This window comes from Phoca vitulina, unplaced genomic scaffold, assembly GCF_004348235.1.
Source record: "Phoca vitulina isolate PV1807 unplaced genomic scaffold, GSC_HSeal_1.0 scaffold71, whole genome shotgun sequence".
Lineage (NCBI taxonomy): Eukaryota > Metazoa > Chordata > Mammalia > Carnivora > Phocidae > Phoca > Phoca vitulina.
The window spans coordinates 10,580,282-10,605,822 of NW_022589774.1; the positions used below are offsets into that span (position 1 = coordinate 10,580,282).

Here is a 25,541-nt window from a genome sequence, read left to right on the forward strand (position 1 = left end):
TCTCCCCATGTTGCTAAGACTGGGGCTCTCTCCCTTACTGTTCCACTGTCCCTGCCATTCATCAGCAGGATGTTGACTCCAGGGTCACCGGCTGCTGAGGCTGCAGACTCCGTGCGGTAGCTTCGATTTCAGGATCAGAGAGCCTTTCTCCTTACCCAGAAAATGCCATCCAGAATATTTCCTGTTCTCTTTCTATTTTGTTTTCTCAAATGCTGCCAAAGCAAATTTTATTTTAAAAGCCCAAGTTATTTTGGAAACACCGAAGGAACCAAGGTGTTTCTGAATGTTTATGATTGTGGCCCAAGCCAATTTGAAACCAAACGAATGTGTATAAAAATATTCCCTCTTGGCAAAGAGCATAAAAGCCAAAGTTCAACTCGTGGTGAGTTTTTATTGCCAAGTTATATACACCTCTCTGGGCAAAGGTTGGCCATGAGACGTTCGATACCACCTGACTCACAGAGGCTGTCTGAAGGATACAGTGATGGTTCACGTGTGGCTTTAGGGCATCTGTGTGCTTTCTGCAGAAGCAAGCTTGCTCTCCCGAGCACAGCACTGCAGACTCACCTCCATTCGTGTTTTACTGGGAAAGCTGGAAACCATAAAACTGTAACAACAATGCAAAAAATATATTAAAGGGAGAAAAACAAGCATACGGTGCCAAAACCTATAAAGTGTTTCGGTGACTGGGGTGGGAGTAAAGGAGCCACTTTTTGATGTTCAGTATTTATACAGCTGCCTATTTAGTGGTAAGAATTCATAGCAGCTCTGATACCTCTAAAACAGGAAACCACCGACTCACTGTATTATTGATATTTAAATGCCTTTTATGTTTTAATCACTCTGCGCACAGGAATGTAGGATCCTGAAGAATTTTTCCTCCTTGAGGGCCATCATTTCTGCACTGCAGTCCAATTCCATCTATAGGTTAAAAAAGACCTGGGCCGCCGTCCCCAAGTAAGTTCCCAAGTGTCCTGCTCTGCTTTTCTTTGGCTGGGGCGACTGGTCGCTGTATCAAGGGTGCGGGTCCTTGCCTTCAAAGCTCATATTATATAACTAGAGAAACACGTTTGAAAGCCTCTGTGTGTCCCAGGCAGGGTGCTCTTTACACGGAATCATTAATGAGTTTTGAGAGGGGCCGCCACAGACAAAGTGTGCCGAAGCCAAGATTATTGGCTTTGGGGATGATTTTAAGGATGTGCTTATGATCTAGATTCTGAGGGGGTAAGTTTGTGGAGTGATGAAGTTATAGCAGTTTGCTGTTCCTTCTGGTTATTTCTCAGCCACATTCCAAAGCCCTAAGCTGTGCCAAGATGTGAGGGATCATGTGCGTAGATAGGACATTAGTTCTTGCTGTTCGGCAAGAATCTCTTCAGTTCACTTCTGTTTCAGCGTGTTAAAAGCCATCTGAGTGATATTCAAAACCACCAAGTGTTCCTTCCTAGGCACCTGACTAAAGTTATCAACTGGCCACATTTTACATTGTTTTTCATTTTGTATTGTTTTTTTATACTGTTTTCATTTTATATTGTTTTTCATATTTCTTTGTGGAAGCTGTGGAACAATTAACAATTTATTGTCCTTATTATTTTACTCTCTTCCTTCCCCTAGTTCCAGAGCTTCCCTTGTAGACCAGAGAACTTTTTGCAGAGGAGGGAAAGGTGAATGAGGAGGCAGCTCTGGTTCCGTATCAGTACAGATTTAGAAGCTGGGGAATGTGTCATGGCTACACATAGGCCAATTACATTCAACAGGTCTACCTGGGCTTGAGCTAATCAAAAAGTCAGGCTGTATCTGGGAAGAATGTGTAAACTGTTTACAGCCTATACTGTATGCCGTATAGTCGGTTTTAGCCAGGAGGGGAGCCAGCTGGCTCCTCAGGCAGGCCTGCCCTTGTGGGATTGGTGGCTTCAGTCCTTAGGAGTGGAAGGTCTAGGCATTCGGCTTCATCAGTTTACTTAGAGCTGATTAAGCCCTAAGGGACCGACACTATCCAAACTTGCAAGAGACCCAGACCGGTACACCAGAATTTCATAAGTTTATGCTGAAAAATGAGTGCCAGAGTACTCACACATACCAGTGGGCTCCTATTCTCAATCAGAAGAAAGGCTACTTGGGGGAAGTCAAATTATTTATTTCATAAGGCTTTGATGAGTCAGTAGAAAAAAATTGAAGTGGCTGATCGTAATGTCTGGTGTCACGGAGCCGTAGAAGCCATAGGCACTTGGAGACTCCAAAGCTCATGCTCTGTTTACAGGAGAAAACCTGGTAGATGGGCTTTCCAAAGGCCAGCGCAATTTTTTTGATCACCACTTACTCCTTAGGTTCTTTCTTCATTAGTTTGAATAATCCAGGTGACTCTGTATGTGAAAGAAAGATTAGTGGATTGGTTTTCCTTTGCATATAAATCTTATAAAAGAGATGGGTCATATAAAATCATGAGATGATAGGCCTCGGTAAAATACAATGGGAAAATCAGATGCATACAGAGTCCTCATCCTCAATAGCACGGGCCCCTCTCCTTCCCCTCATCAGTGCTCCCCGGTCATGGTATCAAAAATAAAAACAAAGGGGGCTCAGGTGCTGAAATAGCTCCTGTGCTTGAGTGCAACCTTCTCTGATTGCAGTGAAAGGTAATCCTATCTTTCTTTGGTGGTTGATTAATAGCATACTGTGGAAAGTCACTTAGCCAGCCAAAGATTTCTTCTACAGCAAATTTGAGGTTAAAACACAAGTAAAAAAAAAATAGTGGAGTTGTATCTTAATCTCTTGGTTACCATATGAGGCCCATTCTTCCAGCTGGCTTTTTAAATGATTTCACCTCAAAACAAACCTCAGAGCCTCATTCTGTACAGTATGGGTGTCTGGTTTGTTTCTTAGTTGGTCGGTTCATGTTTTAGCAGCGATGCTGCAGAAATGTCATGAGAAGACACTTTCATATCAGCTTTCCATAGTTTTCATTGCTAAATTCAAGGGACAGAGTTAGGATACCTTATTTGGTTATCACTTTCCCTGTAACCCTTAATGCTAATCACTTTTCAGTGGACAGAGAAGACGTCTATTTATTTCTCTTTATTTAGGCCCACATATAATTAAGTTCTTAATTATTTTTTCCAAAATGCAAATAGCTTTACTGGTTTCCTTTATTACAAGAATGATATTACCCTCATTATAAAACAAATAAGTTAATAATGGCTTTCCCGTGATCATGACGTGCTGCCTGGGGAATGATACAGCCCCGTTAATTCTCTGCCTCTGGAGTCCTCCACTCAGTAACCCTAGAGGGCTGGAGAGAAAAGCCTGAGGCCCATGGAGAGGGACAGGGCCTCCAGAAGGGAGAGGGCAGAGTAGCCACTTTATGTATATGATCCTGCTGACCTTCACTGCGGTCCCTCAAGGGGACTCCTAGTATGTTCCTTGTATAGGTAAGAAAATGGAAGCTCAGGATGATTAAGCAATGGGCCCAAGAGCCCTTGGGGAGGGAGGGGCAGAGTGGGGATTTGAACCCCCGCCCCTGACCAGAGCCCGTTCAGCTTCCATCTACTCTGACTCCGATTTGAGAGCACTGGCCTGTGACTCAGGAAATTTGGCTTCTACACCTGCCATGCTCAAAACTTAGCGATGGAAACGTCAGCAAATCCCTGACCCTGGCATCTTCATCTCTAAATGAGGGAACCGGCCAGCATGATTTCTCGGTCCCCACGGGGCTGTGTGTGTGTATTGCTAAGACAGATTTTTTTTTAAAGAACATGTCCCATTTAAACAACTTGATGCCCCAATTTAGCAATCCTTATTTATGATTATAACATAGGTGGTTAGGAAAACCCCCATCTTCACATAGGTGACTGTGTGTACCTTTAAAAAAAAAAAAGAGGAACGCCTGGGTGGCTCAGTCATTAAGCGTCTGCCTTCCGCTCGGGTCATGATCCCAGGGTCCTGGGATCAAGCCCCGCATCGGGCTCCCTGCTCAGCGGGGAGCCTGCTTCTCCTTCTCCCCCTCTCTCTGCTTGTGTTCCCTCTCTCGCTGTGTTTCTCTCTGTCAAATAAATAAATAAAATCTAAAAAAAAAAAAAAAGCTGCATGAACAAAGTCATTGGCTTCCTCTCTGCTCCTGAGATCAGTCCAATCCCTCTGTAGTCACAGGTAACGGAGGGCAGCAGGGCCGAAGGTGTGGGCCTCTCACTGACTCTTTATTTGTGAATGTTTTCTTCATCCCTCTCCCAGGGACCGGATGCTGATGTTTGAAGAACTTTCGGATATTTTCTCCGACCATAACAACCATTTGACCAGCCGGGAACTTCTGATGAAGGTGAGGCTCTTGGTGGGGGCACCGGGCCACGTCGCGGATAGCTCTGGAATCCCTTCAAGGCCAGAGTGGCTTGAGGGCTCCCCACATTCCTGCAGTCCCAGGAGAAAGCCTGCAGCGACTAGAAGGCAGCATTTTTGTTTTCGCGGGCAAATCAAAGAAGCTCAGGGCTGAGAAAACTGAATGTCCAGCTCCGAAGCTTCACGGTTACACAACCAGATTGTGAAACTTGTGCTCACGAGTGTATCTCTTTAACGAGCCGCTCTGCGGACACCAAGTGCTGGCAGCGAGGTGGGTGAGAGGCCCTGGAATATTCCTTCTCAGCAGAACATCTTCTAGAGTGACAGAGGCCAAGCCCGCAATTCCATATCCTGTATTTGGACCAAGTTGCACGGGCCCATCAGCAATATTTAGTGAATGCCAAGTGAGTGCTGACTTTGGAACCGTAGAAGGTAGAAGTATAGCTCGGTTGATTTCATTTCCCCAGACATTTGTTGAATGTCCAATATCCGTGAAGCATTGGAGCGGCCTCTAGGAATATGAAGGCAACTAACCCAGAGCCTGTTTTCAAGAATTCACCCTCTGGCTGGTGGATGGAGGCACTAACTGAGAATAAGTAGTCAAATAAAGGTACAAATAACAGGTTGTGAATGGTCATCAGAGGGGCACATAGGCCAGATACGATCATCACAACCTTTCTATAAAGTAGATTTTATCATCCTAGTTTTGCAGATAGCCAAGACTCAGAGAGGTAAGCCCTGTGTCGTAAGTCACACACCTGGTAGGTCATTAGAATGTGAACCCTACCTGGTAAGACTCTAAAGCCCGTGCTTTCATCACAGAGGCATAGGACTGTTTCTTCTGGCCACTTGGTAGTAGGGGGCAGGATAGATCAGAGAAAACTTCACAGAGAAGGTAAATCAGTAATTGAACAACAGTTGATTGAGCGTTCGCGATGTGCTGGGTGTCCGAGGTGTGACCACACTGAAGGCAGTCTCGGATCTGAAAGAGATTGTGTCTCACGGGGGCAGGTAGAGAAGTAGACAATTATAAAATCATAGGGTATGCGCTACCATAGCCCTGAACTGGGCAATTAGACAATATGATCCTTGTTCTTAGTCTCTTTTTCTGTATAAGAGACTGTATTATCTGTAGAGATAATAGTATTTAGTCCACTGACTTCACAGAATTGATTTGAAGATTGACTAAGGTAAAATATTTGAAAGCCCTATGCAAATGTGTTTTTAGTATTTGGCATGCTGTGTGCACACGAAGCCAAAGTATGCATAACAAATCAAAGTGAGTAAAGTATGGGCTACATACACAAGCTCAGAGCACACACTTGGAGGAGGGATGAAAGTCCAGTGGAGGTGGGGTCCCTACGAAAGGGCATCCACCTGACACCTGTTAGATTAGTCATTCCTGTAAGGGCATCTGTTACGGTCTTCCTGATGGTTGTCCTCCTGAGTCCTGTTCTTCCTGCATGTCTTTCTCATCGTGGGCTCTGCCGGGGACCCAGCCTGTCTCCCTGCTGGCCTGCAAGCCTCTTGTAGGCAGGAACTGGGTTCTTTTTGTCACTGTTCTATCCTTAATGCCTGACACAGTGCCTGGGGTGCAGCAAATGTTCAGAACTCTGTACGATTGCATGAATTGGTGGGCCTTTGGACTCATGTGACTTTGAGAAGCTGCCCACTCTTGGCCCTTCTTGGAGTCAGTGGTAGGAGCAAGGCAATTTGTGCTGATGTCCGGCTCCGGATTTGGCGTACCTGATTAGCTGCACACTATCCAGTGCTTGCTGAGATTGTGTTACTCCCTGCTTCATGTCCCCCTGGATTTGCAGACTTTAAATGGAAACTCATCTGGCTGGAAGGAGATGGCTTAGTGGTCTTCCTGTCAGGAATACAAAGCTAGACTAACTGGAGCCACACATTGAAATCCCAATAGCTCTGAGTCATCCTTCCAACGTAGATAAATTCAGTGCCATGCAGCCCATTGCCTGGTGGCGGTGTTCTGGCCAAAACTTAGAAGCAAAGCCATATCTAGACATTAAAGGTCCCGTAAACCTTTCTTAAGTGTAGAAGTTGGCCCTCGTGCTCTAAGTTAAATTTCTTCTACATGGCTCCAATCCCAAAGAAATGAAAAACTTGGCTATGAATTCCTGTGGTCTGTGCATTATCATTACGATGGTGTAATGTGTTTTGGGCAGGCCGTATGTATATGTAGGTCCCTTTCCAGTCACCTTTGTTGATCATTCTTCATATGAAGTATATAAGTCCGAGTGTTAATTCTCAGCATGGTTGTAAAAAAAAAAAGGAATCAAGGTAGTTATGTTCTCAAAAGAACCACTGAGAAAAACTGCAGGCCTCTGTTTCTAATATGCCATTCCTGGACTCACACTGATTTACAGTTGGGTAATCTTAGTCTTAAAGACTGGTCTTCTCCTCCACTTCCGGGTAGATGTAATGTTCCACCTCTATGATATTCTGGCTGACGCAACATAATAATTAACAAAAATCTAAAAAAAAAAAAAAAAGAATCTAAGGTTTTCATTTTAATTGTTGGGGAAAAAAAATGTTTTTATTTTTCTCAAAGATTATCTTAAACCTGTGATGATGAACTTAGATCACTCCGAGCAGTTGAATTGTAGAGTCCATAAATTTTAAAGCAGCAGGAAAGCAGACTGCCACCAAATTGTCCTGGTTCTTGGGACTCTTGGATGAGAACTCTCCCTGGTGGAATTACATAAAAACTGTGAGAAAGGCCCAGGAATTTGGCTCTGGCAAAAATGTATGTGTAGTGAAGCTCTGAAACATACTCAAGTCGCAGTTGGAACAGGACTGTTAGGACTCTGAAGGCCCATTCAGATCGCTACCACTAACTTCTGGGCAATAAAGTACCCAACACTGATTGAGAAGAATCCAGTGCCTGTATACACCCAAGGCCCGGGAACAGGATGGATGAGGCAGCTGAACTCATGGAGGTAGAGAAAAGATGGGACTCAGGTGAGAAATTTTCACTAGAGAGAGAGAGGGAGGAGAGAGAGGAGGAGGAGGAGGACAGAGGGGGAAAGATATAGGAGGGGAGCTGGTGGTTGATGGAGGGAGAGGGAGCAATTTGGAATTCATCCTAACATAGGCAATCATTAAGGATGACGTTTCCAAAGACCCGATTATAGCAAAAAACAAGAAGGTGATTTTGGCAGAAGGAAGAGACACTAGGAGCATGAGTGTGGCCAGCAAAGGAGTCAGAAGGAAGGAACCAGAGTGATGCCATCAGCAAATCTGTGAAAAGTTCCAAGGGGTTTCAAGGGATCGGTGGTGTGAGAAAACAGCAAAAGATTTAGGGCCAAGAAGGGAAAATGGATACCGCTGGATGTGGCAAATAGTAGGTTTTCGGTTGACACCTCATCTGGAGGAAGTGGCACTAGCCATCTCTTCCGTGACCCAGCCAGGAGCGGAGTCTAACTCTCTTGAAATCATGAAGTCATGAAATCCGCAAGCCTGCGAGCTCTCACCTCAGGTCTTCACCCTTCCTGCCAGCAGGGAGGCTGTCCCGAGTGCTCTTCCTTTCTGTCTCTGCTATTCTGTGGCTCTCGGGAGCCTTTTAACTTGTCAGAAATCCTTCTTAAGAATTTGAGGTCTGCCTTCCATAACTTCCACGCATGATACCTCTTCCAGTGATTGAGAAGCTGGAAGGGGACCAGAGGGACCCACACAGGGAAGGGATGGACACTTGCCTTCAAGTCAGACAGAAGTGAATGCTCACTCCAAGCAAATTCTCAAGAATTTGGGAGGACTCACCACCCCCTGGCTTGGGAAATGGAACATTTTAGGCAGCTTTCATTCACGCCCAGGAAAAGCTGTATGCAGGAGGTGGTTAAACAACACTGCTCCTTATCATCATTTGTGATGGAGAATTAAAGTAGATCGTGAGTCACTGTGGGCTCTGGACCCAGGTGAGGGCTGGTGAATGCTAGGTGATCTTGGTGCCTCGCTGACATCGGGAGGGCCAAGTCTGCAGAAGACGCTGCTGCTCTGTGTGGTCGGGGAAGGTCACAGGCCATGGTAACATAAACCCCGGGAAGACTGACCGAGGAAAAGCTACCGGAGTGCTTGTCCCCAACCGAATTGTGAAATTTGCCTCCCATTCATACAGTTCCTGGAAAATGAGAACTCAAAAGACCCTGAAACCACAAAACCCCAAAGCACTGTGTTCAGTCAGCAGACTGGAGTTTAGTCACCATCGTGGAAGAGTTTGTTGTGACAACAGACAGGGGAGCTGAGGAAGGGTAGCCATCCGCCCCCAGGCCCCAGGAGGAAGGATTGACTTGTAAGTGTTCCAGACCTGAGAAAAGCAACTCAGGAGGATGGGTTAGGGGGAGGAAAATGGGGGAGAAAAAAAGAGGCAAAGGTCTGGCTTTCATAGGTTAGTGCTGCTCCATGATACGGGGCTTCCTCAGAAAACTTCCGGTACAAAAGTTTCATTTAGCTAAGAAATAACCACAGAAAGAATCCCGTTTCTTTCACAGAATGCTGGCACATGTGTTTCAGGCCAAGAGCAAGAAATCACAAAATGTACTGAGGAAGAGATCTTCATTTCCGGGGCATGTGATTAGTCCCGGTGAAATGTAGGATATGCAAAAAATTGCCTCGGTTCTGGGGACTTCAGGCCTGGTATTGACCATTGATTTGATCACCAAATCAGGGGTTCTTCTTACAAAGCAGGGGGGAAAACGGGATTACCCGAGGCCACCAGACCTTATTGCACATAGACCTCTCGTGACAAGCCAGCTGAACATTGACATAATTCAGCCCAGAGCCTGCTGGAGGCCTCTTGGTTTTGCACGACATGCAGGCAGTTGTGCAGAGGTTCCGGACCAGAAGCTACGTGCCCCTTCTCTTCCTTCTGCTGCCACTCTCCATCGCTCTCCTCTGTGTGTGCTTCTGTTTCTTAGGAAGGAACCTCAAAGTTTGCAAACCTGGACAGCAGTGTGAAAGAAAACCAGAAGCGGACCCAGAGGAGGCTTCAGCTCCAGAAGGATATGGTACGTATAGCCCTCGGTCTTCCCTGAGGACCCGTCAGAAAGCAGCCCTGTGTGGGTGGTGGGGCTCCTTCATGGCCCCAGCACCTTCGATCTGCAGGGCGCCCCTGCTTCCAGGAATGTTCTCCATCCTTTATTTATTATCCACAGCCCTGGGAGGTCTGTAGGAGACATATTATCACTCCCATTTGACCCAGGGGGAAATAAACACTTACACTTGCAAAGCGTAGTGTTCTCTGGAACATTTTTTCTTCTAGAGGTAAGGAGAAAAGTCTGCAGGAGGTAGACTTCCTCCCTCTTGCTGTCTTCCTCCGTCCACTCCTGCACTTAGAAGCTGCTGCTACCTTGGCCTTGAGACCTCCTGGGCTTCGGTTCCCCAACAGGAATGCCTACTGTAGTCAACTTTGGACACCCGGTGGCCTAGCACATGGGTGCCGAGGAAAGAGCGTCGACTCCTAGGAGGACTTGGTCTGTGTACTGGCAGATCTTTTCATTTGTTCCAAACCCTCTCTCCATTTTCCAGCTTTCCATACTAATCCCAAGGACTAGCCAAACGTTTTTCTAGTTTTTCAATACTCAGGAATACCGTACCTCCTTCCTTAAGACTGAAAGATAGTTACCATCTTTAGCTTTATCTTAAAGCTTTATTTTTAAAACTCTCCTTTTAGCATGGAAGAGGGAAAACCAGAGAGAGAGGAGATTAAGAGACTGACAACCTCTAGATCTTCTCATCCCTGCTTTGGGAGGATTTTCTCCTTCTTTGGAAGGCTGGACATAAATCAGAAATGTTGTGTTTGAATGATAGGACTCTTCTGTACCATAAAGCCTATGAAACATTTCACAGCATTTCAGCCTTTTTTTTAGTTGTTCAAAGATAAGTTAAAAATAGCTGCTAAAAAAAGATTATTTTAGTTCAGGATGAGACCTTGTGCACATAACAGGGAAGGACAAACTGTGCCTGAGAGAGAGTCCTCGGGGTGAACCTCTCCAGTCAGTTCTGGCCAAGGAGACAGCTGGCTCCCATGGAGCAACCTGGTCCTGCCCTGGCTGGGGCTGTGTTTTCTTCCAGAATATCCTAAGTGCCTGAATGGAAGTGAGAAGGTATCCACGGAAGTTAGTGCCTCAGCGGCCTTACGGAGAATTGAGATGATCTCAAAGGAAATTTCATGAGATTAATACTGTGTATACCTGCAGTTGAAGTGATTCTGTCTTCATTTCCAAGGGACAATTTAAAAAAAATAAATAAACTTTTTACTATGAGTTTACGGATAAGTTCCAGATAGTACATGGAGTTTCTCTGAAGCCCTCAGCCCGTGTCCCCCATTGTCAACACTCTCTCTGGCCATGGCCCATCTGTCAAGCTTGAGGCACCAACACCCTAGTGCTGGTGTGAACTGTGAACTGAAATCCAGACTTGATTGGGATTTCACCACTTTTGCATGAGGACGCTCTTTCTGCTCCAGGAGCCAGGCCAGGGGACCACGCTGTAAGATGCTGTCCTGTCTCCCCAGGCCTCTCTGCTCTGTGAGAGCTTCTCAGCCTTCCTTGTTGCTCCCTACCTTCACAGTCTTCTGGAATACTGTCCTGGTATCTTTAGAATGTCCCATAATCAGAAGGTGTGTGTTGTTTCCTAGTGAATAGGCTGAGATTATGGATTTGGGGAAAGGATATCACAGAAATGAAGTGCCATTCTCATCACGTCCCATCAAAGAGTCACTGGTGATGTTAATTAACCCTCATCACTTAGTTAAGGTAGTATTTTGCCAGATTTTCCACTTTAAAGTTACCATTTTTCCCTTTCCCGCTTCTATCCTTTGGAAGTGAGCCACAAAATCTAGCCCATTTTTAAAAAGGATTTTATTTATTTATTTGAGAGAGAGAGAGAACAAGCAGGGGGAGAGGGAGAAGCAGGCTCCCCACTGAGCAGGGAGCCCAGTGCGGGACTCGATCCCAGGACTCTGGGATCATGACCTGAGCTGAAGGCAGACGCCTAACTGACTGAGCCACCCAGGTGCCCCCCAAGAGACCATTTTCATAGTGACACCCATGCTCTTGTGGTATACACTCTTCCTCAATGTACAGTTGCCCTCCCTTACCAATGGTGAAGCCATTCCAAACCCCCAGGAATATCCACACACTCTGAAAGAGAAAAGCCATCCCTTGAAGCAGCCTAAGCAAAATATGAATCCTTTGTGAACACTCTTGAACATACTTGTATGATCTCCTGGCTTTGAGGCCTATTTTCCTAACTTTGAAAGTTAGAGGGGCGCCTGGGTGGCTCAGTCGTTAAGCATCTGCCTTTGGCTCAGGTCATGATCCCAGGGTCCTGGGATCGAGCCCCGCATCGGGCTCCCTGCTCCGTGGGAAGCCTGCTTCTCCCTCTCCCACTCCCCCTACTTGTGTTCCCTCTCTCGCTGTGTCTCTCTCTGTCTTATAAATAAATAAATAAAATCTTTAAAAAAAAAAAAGATTAGGTGATAATAATTCCCATCCTTTTTAAAAATCTTAAAAATTTCATTCATGGAGGTTAACACTAATGGTCTTCAATGGTCCTTCATTTTCTCTGAATGCTGTCAAGGCTTACCTGGCCAAAGATTGCTGCCTTCAACTATGAACGGTCACTTGCCAAATTTAGCCAACAATGGGTGCATTTGCTCCAGCGTGGAGGCCCCTGAAACCCTTCCACTTTTTAGTAACAACGAAGACCGTTTTGCTGTGCTTGCTCTTCAGGGTGTGATGCAGGGGACTGTGCCCTACCTGGGCACCTTCCTGACTGACCTCACCATGCTCGACACTGCTCTTCAGGACTATATCGAGGTGCGTTGTGTGAATGTGGTGACTTGGATACCCAACAGAGAATTTCACTTTATTAGTGTCTGTTGAGGGCCCATTATGAACGTGGCACTGTGTTAGGTGCTGTGAGGAACACAAAGCAGAGTAACACCGGAAGTGACTCACAAGCCAGTGGAAGCTATGACTGTGGAAATACTAGGAATTCAGACAGAAATGCAGTGAGAGATGAGGGGAGGTCACCATCCGTTCCATATGCGGGATGGGGAGGGGTGATGGCAGGGCCTTACAGAAGGAGTGGGTTCGAGAAAGACCTTGATTTTGAGTAGCATTTGGGCAGGTAGGGCTGAGGGGTTGATATGCCCTAATATTCTACTTGGTGGGGTAGGGAGGTGGTCAAATTTGTGGATTTTTAATTGTTCTTTTCTTTTTTCATATAATTACCTGCCCTGAGATGCTCTTGTGCTTCTCTTGTGTGTGCATTCTTTCTCTCTCGGGGGGAAGAGAAGTGAAAGTTAAGCTACTTATTAGTAGCTGTAATAACATATTAAGTGGAGAAGAAATTTGACATTTGAAGTGAGATTTAAGGATTGCTTGTAGATCTAAGTTTCCGTCCCCTCCCTGGTTGCCACATGTGATGAGTCTGCTTCTACTCTATCAGAGTTAGCAGGCCTGGTGGTGGTTCTGCGTGTACCTACCTCCAAGCTCGTCATGATGTTGTGGGCATGCTCATTCATTTTGCATTTCCCGAGCTCTGTCTCTTCATTTCCTCTGCCTCAGCTTATCTCAGGAAACACTCATTAGCACTGGGGAATTTTGGGGGGAGTGACTGATGATTTAGAAGTTATATTCAGCCTACTGAGAACAGGAGCGGGGGGATGAAGAATTGAAACTTAACTTTTCACAAAGCTATATGTAGAAGTGACTTCCCTTTTAATAAACCATTGACAATTTGGTTTCCAGTATGAGTCAATGACCATCGTTTTTGTGGCTTTGGGTCAAGAAATAAAGTGTAATGGACTATTTACTCAAGCTTTTGCCCTTACTGGCTCTACAAGTGTATTTGGATTCTAAATTGTAACTTCCTTATCATTACTATTTTAGTTGGTTTTGGACATTTTATAAGAAGGTTGTCTGCCTATCCTGTCCTATTAGAATTCAAAGAGTGTTTTTCTTGAAGCAAATGGTGCTTCTCTTCCTACATAGTGGCCATAATTGTAGTGTCATTGATCATTGTGACTTTATCATCCCTGTGATCTATTTTAATGATTCATAGAACAACATAGGGCTGTATTTCAAAGTAGCTTGGTTTGTCACTATTTTTTTTATTGAATTTCTTTCAGGGTGGACTGATAAACTTTGAGAAAAGGAGAAGGGTAAGTAGAGGTCTTGGTTGCAGTGTTCCATTTTACTTCATTTGGGTATGAAAAAAGAGAAGCAGGGACTTAAGCCTTTTTTTGTAGAGGCAAAAAAAAAAAAAAAAAGAATTTGCATTTATCAAGCACTTATCATATACAATTGTACCTTGTGCAATCCTGTGTATTACTCCCCCAGAGTGCTGTGAAGTAGGTTTTATCTTCCTCAATTCCCAGGTGCAGAAACCAGCCCCCAGACCCAGTCCTGCTGCTGCAAAGCCCACGTTTCTTTCCTCACCCTTCCTCATCTCTTCTTTATAATCAGCCTGGGCAACCAGGTTCATCCTATGAAAGAGAAGGGGTTTTGAAAGAGTAAATGACATATGGAAGAGTTAATAAAGATGGTGAAGAAAGGAAAGGGTGTTCACTGTGACATGTCGATAATTCTCTCCCTTTCCTGTCAGCATGGGAAGGGGTGAATTTTTCTGTGGAGAGAATAGTGGATGGCTTTGCATAGCACTAAAAAAAAAAGAGAAAACAGAGCTTTGAAAATTTGCTGTGGTTTTAGTGTAAAAATGGTGTGTTTAAATAGATACTTAAATGATGCAAAGGAAAATGAGTGAACAAAGGAATGCCTTCACCTCATAACACTCATGACTAAGGAAGCTTACTCAGTCCTTCGTTCTTTCATTCTTTTACTCCCCAAAAATTGATGGCGTACCTCACATGGGCCAAGCACTCTGATAGGTTTGGGGGTTGCTGCAGAGAAAACCCAGCACTCCCTGCCCTCATAAACTTCACAGTCCAGGAGGAAGGTAGACAAATAAGTCGGCAGTTCTAATACAACTGATAAGGTCTTGTGAGTGGAAGTCGTGGATATCATAGGAAGATGTAGGAAGGGCATCAGTCCCCAACTTGTGGGGTCAGAGAAGCTTCCAGGAGGAAATGAAATTGGGTTAAACCAAACCTTCAGGAGCCAACCAGGCTGAGCTCATGTTAACATAGACAAATAGACAAACGTAAATCTTCTGTCCCTGGTAGAGTATACTTTCTTCTTTAGCATGATGATAAATATTCCTTGAGGTTATTGAGACCAAGAGCTGAGGTTATTGGATGGGAAGTTGATACCCACAGACCCTGCCCGTTGTTGAGTTTCTTCTTTCATGTCCTGAAACAATAAAACAAATTTCCTTACTGGGCTCCAGAGTTACCCATCTTTGTCCTTTCACTTCAGAATCACCCTGGATGCCTCTCTCTTTCCTTTTAAGACTAGCATGTTAAACTTCTGGAAAATTTGAGTATAAAACCTAAAGCTAAGGCTTATACCCTTTGCTGACTTAAAAAAAAAGTCTTTATTGAAACATCTAAAGAAGTATAAATAATTTTGGACATAATTATATACTTGCTTCTCTTGTGAGCTTTAAAAGATTTAGTTAAAGGATTTACTGGAGTAGTAAAAACCCAAGGATTCAGGAAATCCAAACATTCAAGTTTATGAGGCCCTGGACTGTTTAGATATTCAACCCTACCAAAACTTATTTACTGAGGGGTAAGGGTTGAAGAAGATGGCAATGGGGAACTTACGAGCCTCCTGACTTAAAGGAGATTTTTTTCTCTCTTTTAGGAAATAGAAATGGAAATTGAAAATATACTTTAAAAGTACACAACTTTAAAAAATAAGTTTTCTATCCCTAGAATGAAAACCTAAAAGAGAAAAAGGGAGCCACTATGGCTTTAGGTAATAACTAGTTTGGGTTGCTCTGCTAGCCTGTTTTAGTTATATCAATTTCCTTTTTCAAGGCGGGGTGGGGATTGACAAGTAAGCATACAAAGACAGGGATTCAGAGTTGGAATTTTTAAGAGTTATTCAGTTCTTCTATTTCTAAGAAAGGCAGGACTTCAGAGTCGTCCTAGATGGTTTTCTCCATTGTATATCCTAATGTGGTGTGTCTTCATGTTGAAAAGAGATATATTGGGTCGGCCTTATTATTTACTTTCTTTTTGGTGTTCTGTCTGCTGTAGGAATTTGAAGTGATTGCCCAAATAAAGCTCTTGCAATCTGCCTGCAACAGCTATTGTATGACACCAGACCCAAAGTTCATCCAGTGGTTCCAGAGGCAGCAGCTCCTAACAGAGGAGGAGAGGTAGGTGCTCATATTGTCCATCAGGGTGGAGCTTCGATGTTGGCGAAATGAATACTACCTCCATTTCCTCATTGGGCCATTTTTTCAGCAACTATTTAGTGAGCAGCTAGTAGATTCTAGAACCTCAGTTTTCAAAGGATAATGGTATAGCAGGAGAGGTGGATGGATGGCATCAGAACATGTGCTTTCAGATTCTTGCTCTACCATTTTTTTTTTTTATCTTTGTAACCTTGAATAAGTCACTGATTCTTCCTGATCTTCAGGATGCTTTTCCATAAAGTGTTTGTGAGGATTAAATGAAATTGTATTTGGAAAAGCACCGTTCAAGTACCGATCATCATTGCCCTCATCATCACCACCACTGCTGCCTCCATCGTCACCGTGTTTGTCATTTTTGTTCATTGGGACCAGCTTTCCAGGGAGCTTTCAGTTGGGAAGGAGAGACAGATTCATGAAGAACTGAAATCTGGCAGGTAGCTAAAGTGCTGAAGGATCTATGGGCAGGAGCAATTTGGTCAAGGATGGGGGGAAGTAGGGAAGATCATCAGAAAGGTGTGAACGTTTGGACTAGGCTGTGAAGGAGAACTAAGATTTCACCAGGACAACTGGAAGAGAACATTCCAGACAGAGGGAAGAACATGAGCAAAGGCTTAGTGGCATGACATGGTTGGCATTTGGAAGAACAGTGAGAACTCTGTTGTGGCTGGGACACAAGGGACAGGTTTCAAAATCATGGTTGACAAGCATGGAAAAGCACATTAACTCCAGTGCCTTGAATGTCCACCCAGCAGGGGTGTAGTCTTTACCCTGTAGTCCAGCAGATTAGAGTCTGCAGGCCCTATTTGGCCCACCACATATTTTGATATTTTTAAATGGTTGGGGAAAAAAAAGAAAGGGAGATTATAACATGGAATAGTTATTTGACATTCAAGTTTTAGTATCCATAAATAAAGTTTTATTGGAATACAGCCCATTGATTTACATCTTATTTATGGTTGCTTTCATGCTTTAAAGGCAGTTAAGTAGTTGGAAGAGAGACCATATAGCCTGCAAAGCCTGAAATATTTGCCATCTGGTACTTTACAGAAAATATTTGCTAACCCCTGCCATAGACCAGGGGATTTCCTTGAAAGTTTATCATCAGGGAGAGCAAAATCGACAGCAAAGTAAGTATTTTGCCAATGAGGAAATTGAGATTCAGAGAATAACTGACTCTAGTCAGTGATAGAGTTTGGTTTTAAATTCTGATCTTCTTGACCCTACAACCTAAGCTCTCAAGGTTGTTGTAGGATGTTGGGCAAATCGTACAACCTCTGTAAGCCTTGGTACCCTCATTTGGAAGATAGATGATTTCTGAGGTCCTTTTTTTATCCCAGAGTAGATTGGTCCTGTTACATTAAAACAAACCTGTGATTCAGTACTCCTTTGTTGGTGAAGATTTTTTTCTTTGCCATGTAGAAAATAAAGCAGTTACTGCCTCACCTTACATTTCTGGTCTGATGATCAGTATGTATAAGTTTCTCTCTATGTGTCCATCCTTCTCACATATGGAACATACATACCATGGCTGGTGATCTGGATCAGAAAGTCTAAGCTCACAATATCAGCTGTAATAATTAACTTTTTGTCAGTTGTATTAATTGACTTTTTAATGGTTAGAGGAATCTTGCTAAATATATCCCATTTTTTCCTTCCTATTTACAACAATCTCTAGAGCTTAAGTTAATATTTAAAAAATTCCTTTATCAATGAATGCCCACACATGAGCAAATATCTGGATACCATCTTTAGGTTTAAAAAAAGTACACGTAATTAACAAATTACCTAGCTACTATTTACCACACTCGCCCTTCTGCACCTATCCAGAGCCAAATACATCTACAAGTTAGAGCTACAAGCTTTCATAAAAGACATTTCAAGTCAGATATAAATCCCTCTTGTGCTTATGGAAGTTCTGTCTGCCTGGCATATAGATGTCTGAATTTGGAGCCTTTAAATTTAGGGTGTTTTGACAATTAAAAATCATATTCAGATATCTTCACCAATAATATAACTGCCTATGTCTATTTACTAGAGATTAGATAGTTTGCAAAAGTCTCTTCTTTCATTTCTCTTAGATAAAGAGTTAAGCACGTGTGCGCACACACACACAGAGTAGTGGGGGGAAGTAGCAGACAAGAAATAATTCTCCCCCTGGCTCAGTAGTGGGGTGAGAATGATCAGGAAACAGAGTGGGGTTGGCCTTTGATGCTGCCAAAGCGCACAAGTCCCTCTTTGAGGCGCAAAGCACTGAAGGGCCCCAGTCCGTAGGCCAGGACGGGGATTAGAGTGGGAGGCGCACATGTAAATTTGTAAAATCTGGTCATTAAGTCCATCCCCTCTGATACTGGTGATGGAACAACATGGTACATGCATCTTTACTTTGAACCATCAGAGACTTCCTCTAAAACAAAATCGGCAGGTCATGTGAATTTCAACCCGTTCTTCAGTTCTCCAGCTCTGGCCTCACCACCCCCCCTCCTCTTCCCCAGCTACGCCCTGTCCTGTGAGATCGAAGCAGCTGCTGATGCCGGCGCCACGTCGCCCAAGCCTCGGAAGAGCATGGTGAAGAGGCTCAGCCTGTGAGTGTTGCCTCCTTGATCCCTTCTCCACCAAATAGCCTGGTAGTCTCTTAAAACGTACACCAGATTATACCTCCTGCTTAAAGACCTCCGATGGTTTATTTGAATATAGCACCTGATTCCTTATCCTTCCTTAGGAGGACTTTCATGATCTTCCCCAACCTTCTTGACCACCTTCCTCCCAACCAGCCTTGCCCCTTGTTCACCAGGATCCAGCCACGCCTACCTGGTAGCCATCCACCAACCACACCAGGCTTGTTCCTACCTCAGGGCCTTTGCACAGGATGTTTCTTTGGCCTGACATGCTCTTTCTCTGTGGCTGGCTCCTTCAGGTGTGGGCAACGGTGTCACCTCCTGAGAGAGCACCCTCTCTGATGCTGCTGCCTGCCCCCATCCCTCTCAGTCACACTGGCTCTTTCCCGTGGTGGAACATTCGCCACCAGAGAGCAGGAACCTCGTCCATGATACTCGTGGCTATATGCCCTGCTCGGTGCCAGGCGTGCAAGAGACACTCCACAGCTAACTTCATAATACCTGCCTCCCTTTGAGTAAAATCAGGAGTCCTTACCGTGGCCCTCAAGACTCTTCAGGAACTGCAGTGTCATCCCAGGCCTGCCTGCCCATCCCATACCTGACTGTCCTTATCTTTCCTGGCTCGCTCTACTCTGCATTCCAGCCACCCAGACCTTGCTGAACATGCTCAGCGTGCCATTTCTTCTGCTTAGAACACTGGTCCCCAGGTGGCCAGAGGACTCACTCCTCACTCCCTTCAGATGTTTGCTGAAATGTCACCTTCTCAGTGAGCCTTCCCCCAACCACCTTACTTGCTACTATAACGTATCTGCCTTACCTGCCCATAGCATCCTCTCTCACCTGTACCTGCTTTGCATTTCTCCATTGCCTTTACCTCCATGTGACATACTATATGTTGTGTGTGTCTGTTTATTATCTAGAATGCAAACTCCATGAAGGCAGGCATGTGTGTCTGGTTTTTGCTCATTGCTGTATCCCTAGGACCTAGAATGGTGCCTGGCACATAGTAGATAATTAATAAATATTTATTGAATGAATACATTGAGCCATGTGCCAACACCATTTTAAGAACAATACATGTATTTCTCATCCAATCCACAAAATAACCTAAGTGGTAGTTCCTACTGTTATACTGACTTTATAAACCAGGAAAGTAAGGCACAGACAGGGGAAATAGTGTGTTAGTTATTGGAAGATCTGGATTCAAACCCAAGACTTGGCTGTAGAGCCCAGGTTGTAACTTTTTTGCCATATTGCCTGTGGGGAAAAATACTTTTTGAAGGGAGAGAGGAAGGAACAATGGAGCAGTAGGTAAAAAGTGGAGGAGGGAGAAGAGGAGGGAGGGAAGGAAGACAAGGGAGAGAGACTTGGATATTGCCATATTCCCACTAACAGAAACTGCTCAGGCTTCCACCTGATATCAGGTGACATTTGAAGATGAGGTTGGGACGTGATTTTGTAGAAAGCATTTTAAAGGTAATCTTGATCTCTTGCCACACCTCTCTCTGTTCAGATGCCTAATTTGGCCCTCCTGCACACTAGATTTATGAGCTTGTAGATTGACCTCTGTAGAATTTTCCATAGTATCTTGCTATCTTTTCATCATGGCAATTATGGAGGAGAATGAACTCTCTTTTGAGATAACCCAAGGGCCTGACCAAGCCTTGTCAGCTGGTGAGATCGACACCTACACAGGGAATCAGTCTCCCTGCGAGGTGAGTCAAGGAATGCCAGGCATCTTGATGGTCATCTGCATCAGAAATAATTGGAAATTTCTGGACCTGCTATGGCAGTCAGAGGTCTGCACAGGTGGATACAATCCTAAGTGCTTCTACTTTGCCCTCTTGCTTTTTCTTCCCTGTTCTTAGGCAGTAGCCACTGCAGATGAATTTTTATATAACTGCTTCCCACTACCCCTCTCCAACCCAGCCATCCATCTGTATTGTGCTGGGTGCTCTCTCTGCACCAACTCTGGCTCATGCACAAACTCTGCAGGGACAGTCCCATGAAATCCAGGAGAAGCGGGATCATCAGGGCTCAGTGGCCTGCATAAAGTGTGGTCGAAATTGAGTACATGTCTCTCCTTGGTGAAATCTTGCCGAGATGCTTGAATTTAACCTTTGGTATCTGCAGTTGAGTTTGAACGTTTATCATGAATAAAAAAGGCCACAATGTCACCCATCGTATTTCTTGTACATATAAGGGTGTTTGTATACCTGTCGATTTCCAAAATATTTTATCGTCTTAGCATTTTTAAAAATGTGGCAAATGTACTTTTTGCTCTCCCCACATTTAATGACCCATTTTCCAAAGAATTGGAAAGAATTTGGGGGCCTTCGGGAAAGGCGTGTTTGGTCTGAAGGCCAGAGATGCCTAGTATTGAGCTAGAATTAACCTTTACAAAGCAGAACTGACCTCATAGAGTTGTACAAATGGAAGAACCTTTTTTTAGTCTTGGAACAATTTCATTCTAAGCTAGACTCTCAGATGATGGGCTGAGGACCACGAGTCCACAGCCTTTAAAGGTCTGCTCCTCAGAATTCATGGAACAGTACAACAGTGGCATTATTTTTTCTCCTGTGAATTGTGATCAGAGTTTAGCTCTTTTCCTCTATCCCCATTAGTGCCTGGAGGTCCCAGAAAGGAGACGACATGGAAAACGGGCAAGAGGTGGGGGTGCGGGGGGTGGAGATGAGGCAGAACAAAGATATGCTTCAGGTCTTGGAACTTGAGGGATAATGCCTGAAATATTTAATGAAAAATCAAGCTCATTGTTGCTACTTGTTATTTTATACAGTCAGTGCTTGTTTGGGGTTGGCTGCATTTGCTAGTTTCTTTACATGCCTTTCCTTCTTGCATCTTACCCTTCCCTCCTTTTACTCCTCTCCCCGTCGTCTGTTAATGTAAACCCTCTCCATCTCTGTCTGAGAATGTCTTTATTTTGCGCTCACTCTCAGAGTTCTTTTAGCTGGGTATAGAATTCAAGGAGGACCGTTCTTTACACTCAGCACTTTGAAGACATTATTCCGTGTCTTCTGATTTCTGTTGTTGCTTTTGAGATGTCTGGTATCTGTTTATTTACTGTTCCTCTGTTTTATGCCCCCCACCTTGTTGCTTTTAAGAACTACTTTTGTCTTTGATATCCTGTTAGACGGTTGAAGCGAGGATTGAGTCTGATTTATCCTATTCAAGACATGGTTCCTGGGTCTGAGGATTCATGCAGTTCATTACTTCTGGAATCTTCTCAGCTACCATCTCCTTAGATAAGGTCACTCTTCCATTCTCTCAATTGTCTTCTCTTGGAACTCTTCTTACATGCATGTCAGCATTTCTTATTCCAATCTCCATGTCTTTTAACCTTTCTTATTTTCATGTCTTTATATTTTGATGCTGATTTCTGAAGATTTTCTTCAGATCTATCATCTTGTTCAGTTTTTCTCTTCAACAGTTATTTAATCCTTCCACTGAGTTTTTCATTTAAATCACTACATTTTTCACTCTAGAAGTGAATTTTTTTTTTCAAACTGTCTTCCTGTTATTTTGTCAGGATATCTTGTTCTTAACTCCTGTTTTCAATTTCTTTTCTTATGTCTTTAATATCTTAAACATATTTATTTTATAGCCTGGCCCATGGTAGACCCTCAAATATTTGTCAAATTAATGACTAAATTATTAGTTTCTTTCTGACAAGTCTTGTAGGTCAGAAGTTCTGAAATTCTCAGGAGTCTAAACCTGCTATTTGTTATGCTTGTTTAACTCCCTTTGGGTGGGATATTTCCTTGTGTGTATTTTGTAATTTTATATTATGAGCTCATCTTTATCAGAAAATCTTCTACATCCTGGTTTGAAGGTAGATTCCTCCAGAAAGTTTTTGTTGTTTTTTTTTGGTTTTTTTTTTTTTTTTTAATTCTAGTTTGCACAGGAGTATTACTGGTCTGAGAGTTCCTAGTTCCTAGGTCACATTGGTAGTGAGTCTGAGTGAGGTGCTGGGCAAGATCACACATGATTTCAGGGGAAGCGTTTTCCTTTCACCGAAGTTCAGGCCAAGGCAGATAAGCTTCCTTGTTGTCTTCCTGTGCCAGTAGGAAGATATTTTTCTAGCCCATCTTCTTATACAGGGATAGCCCTTTGAGGGTCTTGGCTCTGTAAAAGGGGTTTCGGTTTCAGCATCCCACCATAAACAGAAGCCCTCATCTTTGGGTCTGTATCTGTGTTAAAACCCTTGTCCCTCATTTACCAAGATCGGTACTTCCCGATCTGCATCCAGAGCAGCTGCAGAATTAGCTCATGTTGCTTCTGGTTTTCAGTTCCCTGTTCATTTATGGCCTGTAGGGATTTTCCTTACTGTCTTGCAAGCTCAACTTTAAAAAGAGTTTTTAATGTTTCTTTTCTAGTTGTTTTATAGTGAAGTGGTTTAGCTTCCTGTAGTTCACCAGATGTTTGGAAACAGAAGTTGTCCTCTTTGGTTTCTTTTTTTTTTTTTTTTAAGATTTTTTAATTTATTTATTGACAGAGAGAGACATAGCGAGAGAGGGAACACAAGCAGGGGGAGTGGGAGAGGAGAAGCAGGCTTCCTGCTGAGCGGGGAGCCCGATGCGGGGCTCGATCCCAGGACCCTGGGATCATGACCTGAGCCGAAGGCAGACGCTTAACCAACTGAGCCACCCAGGCACCCCTTCTCTTTGGTTTCTTGACCAAAGCAGAGCCAGCCTTCTTCCTTAGCCTCATTCGTAGTTCATTTTACGGTGGGAAGTGATAGGGGACACAGCAACAGTATTTTGATCCTGCCAGAGTGGTCTATAGCATGTTAAAAAATAAAGAACTGTTGATCTAGAAGGACCTCAGATTACTATGGCGTCTCATTCAGCTAAGCAGTCTATGTGTTCTTTGAGGCTGGAAATTACCTATTTGGATAAGATGTTTACTATGATCTGTGAGACACTTTATAGGAAACATTGTCCAGTGATGACAGGGCATGCAAGATTGACAAAGCAGCTAAGGGGCTAATTAACACAAAACATTTGCTTAATCATGGGTTCCAGATTTGTAAGAGCCCAAATGCCTGGCATTATGTTTCTTGCAGACTGTTTCTGGGGTCGGACATCATTACCAGTAGCACTCCCACCAAAGAGCAGCCCAAGTCCACTGCCAGTGGGAGCTCTGGCGAAAGCATGGACTCTGTCAGTGTGTCATCCTGCGAGTCAAACCACTCAGAGGCTGAGGAGGGCTCTATCACGCCCATGGACACACCTGATGAGCCTCAAAAAAAGGTATATGCTTATTCCCTTCCCATAATTCCCAATGTAGACACCTGACATAGTTTAGTGTTTGCCACACGAGAATGTCTGTTTTCAAGTTTATCACTCTACAGTGTTTTGAAAGTCATGTTTTAAGAGCTGTCAAAGCAGAATTCAGTCTCGGGACCCATTCCTTATAGAGACAGGTCTAAAAACAATGAGCATGTTGGTTTATTCAACTGGCCTTGAAAATATTGTTCTGGACCCACATCCAATGGTGACTGAAGGGTTGTGGCCTGTAACATGAGGTATGCTTTATTTAGGAGGCGTTGGATTTTCTTAGAAGGAGTGAAAAGTCAAGAGGCAGAGATGTGTCAACCTCTTGGTGTCATACCTTGTCTTAGCCATGCTTTTACTGCAGTAATCTTACATAGCAAACCACTCCTAAACTCAGTGACTTAAAACAACAACCACTTATTCTCTCTCATGCATCTGTAGGTTGGTTGATGTGCGTTGGGCTTGGCCCTAGGCCATGGATTTGGTCCAAGTGTGCTCTCCCTGCCTCTCATTCTTGGAGTAATGAGGCTCCCCAGGCCATGCTGTTAGTATGCTAAGACAAATGAGCAGGAGAGCAAGCCTGACCCCACAAGTATGTGTCAAGCCTCTACTTCAGTCATACCCACCAACATTCCATTGCCCAAAGCAAATCATGTGGCCAAATCTCATCTAAATAAATGAGGCAGGGAACTCCTTCCAATGGGAGGAACTGTGGAGTCACAGGGCAAAGGGCATGGATGCTGAGGAGAATCAAGAATTGGTAGGAATTATACAATCTGCCATGTCCCGGAAAAGAGAAAGTGATGAGAGCTGATAAAAGAATTCCCATTCCCATAGAGAGTTTCCATGTTCCATGGTTTCATAAAGAAATAACAAGGAAACAAGATTTGTCTTAATCTTCTGTATACATCTGCTTCAATCTGTTGGTCAAGAAGCTTGGGTCAGAGATGTCAACTGTGACATGACTAGAATTTGCACCATTTGGGGGAGATTTTTGGCCAGCCAGACTTGCTGTGTGAGTGACTGTTGGCCCTTTAGCTTATCCGTAGGCCAATGAGGTGGAGTGTTGGGAAGAATTCCTCCATTCTGTTTGTATCTGCCATTCTGTCAGGGGATCGGTGTATGGTTTCACATTGTGTTACAAACAACAGCAGCAGTATGGAAACCTTCAAGTGACCTTGTCATAGTGTAGCCAACCCAGGATGGACCACATCTGACTCAGGAGTCACCAGGCTGAGATGTCTCAGGTGCTGCCCCTGCTGGATTTCTTACCTTTCTACTTGGAAATCCAGAGACACATCCTCCAAACATTGAAGGAAAAGCTCTGCAAACTCCTATGAGTCTGTTCTCTGTTTTCTCAGGTGTATTTCCTAAATCAGCGATATAATCATTCTCTGTGACTTGACATGCAGCATTGAATTTGTTTAAAATCTGGAGTGAAGTCTCATTATTCACCTGTTGACAGGTTCTTATGCTTTGTAGCCCCCGTTTCTGATGGTAGACATCGTACACAAGTGACAATAGAGGTCTTGCACACATCTTTGGGGGATTCCTCGCTGTCCGGGGAGGGATGGACTCACCCTCACAGCTGTCGGTGCACTGGATGTGCTCACAGGTCCCGGCTGAGCCTTTGAAAACTACCCAGAAGCCCCATGTGTGTCATTTGCACACCCCTTGCTGTATCCTTTTTGTCTCCTCCCTTATCACATGGGTGCTTCAATTTCTTACACAAGTCATGAATTTTTATTCTTCTGATGAACCTTTCAGAGTCAGGAATTTCTCTAGGTTTAAAGCTGAATCATTGACTTGGATGCAAGTAGTTGCTGGGCTACAGTCTTCCTGAATGTCAACTGGAGAGGCTTCGGTTCCCCTTGCTCACTGCGTAGCAGGACCTGGATGACCTCCCTAGTCTCTCCCTACCCTGGATCCTCCCGTGCCTTTCCCAGGGGTACTCCCT

The 25,541-nt window shown here is 44.1% G+C and overlaps 1 protein-coding gene across 2 annotated transcripts in view; it reads left to right on the forward strand.

The window, feature by feature from the left end:
- The window catches only part of RGL1 (ral guanine nucleotide dissociation stimulator like 1), a 231,790-nt gene that overhangs the window by 193,841 nt on the left and 12,408 nt on the right, over window positions 1-25,541 (forward strand). For both annotated transcript variants that reach the window (XM_032393204.1, XM_032393205.1), the window contains 8 exons: window positions 854-957; window positions 4,225-4,309; window positions 9,261-9,350; window positions 12,078-12,164; window positions 13,481-13,513; window positions 15,515-15,636; window positions 18,168-18,257; window positions 23,374-23,560. In XM_032393204.1, coding sequence (XP_032249095.1) covers window positions 854-957; window positions 4,225-4,309; window positions 9,261-9,350; window positions 12,078-12,164; window positions 13,481-13,513; window positions 15,515-15,636; window positions 18,168-18,257; window positions 23,374-23,560 — 798 coding nt within the window. The remainder of the gene's footprint in view (window positions 1-853; window positions 958-4,224; window positions 4,310-9,260; window positions 9,351-12,077; window positions 12,165-13,480; window positions 13,514-15,514; window positions 15,637-18,167; window positions 18,258-23,373; window positions 23,561-25,541) is intronic.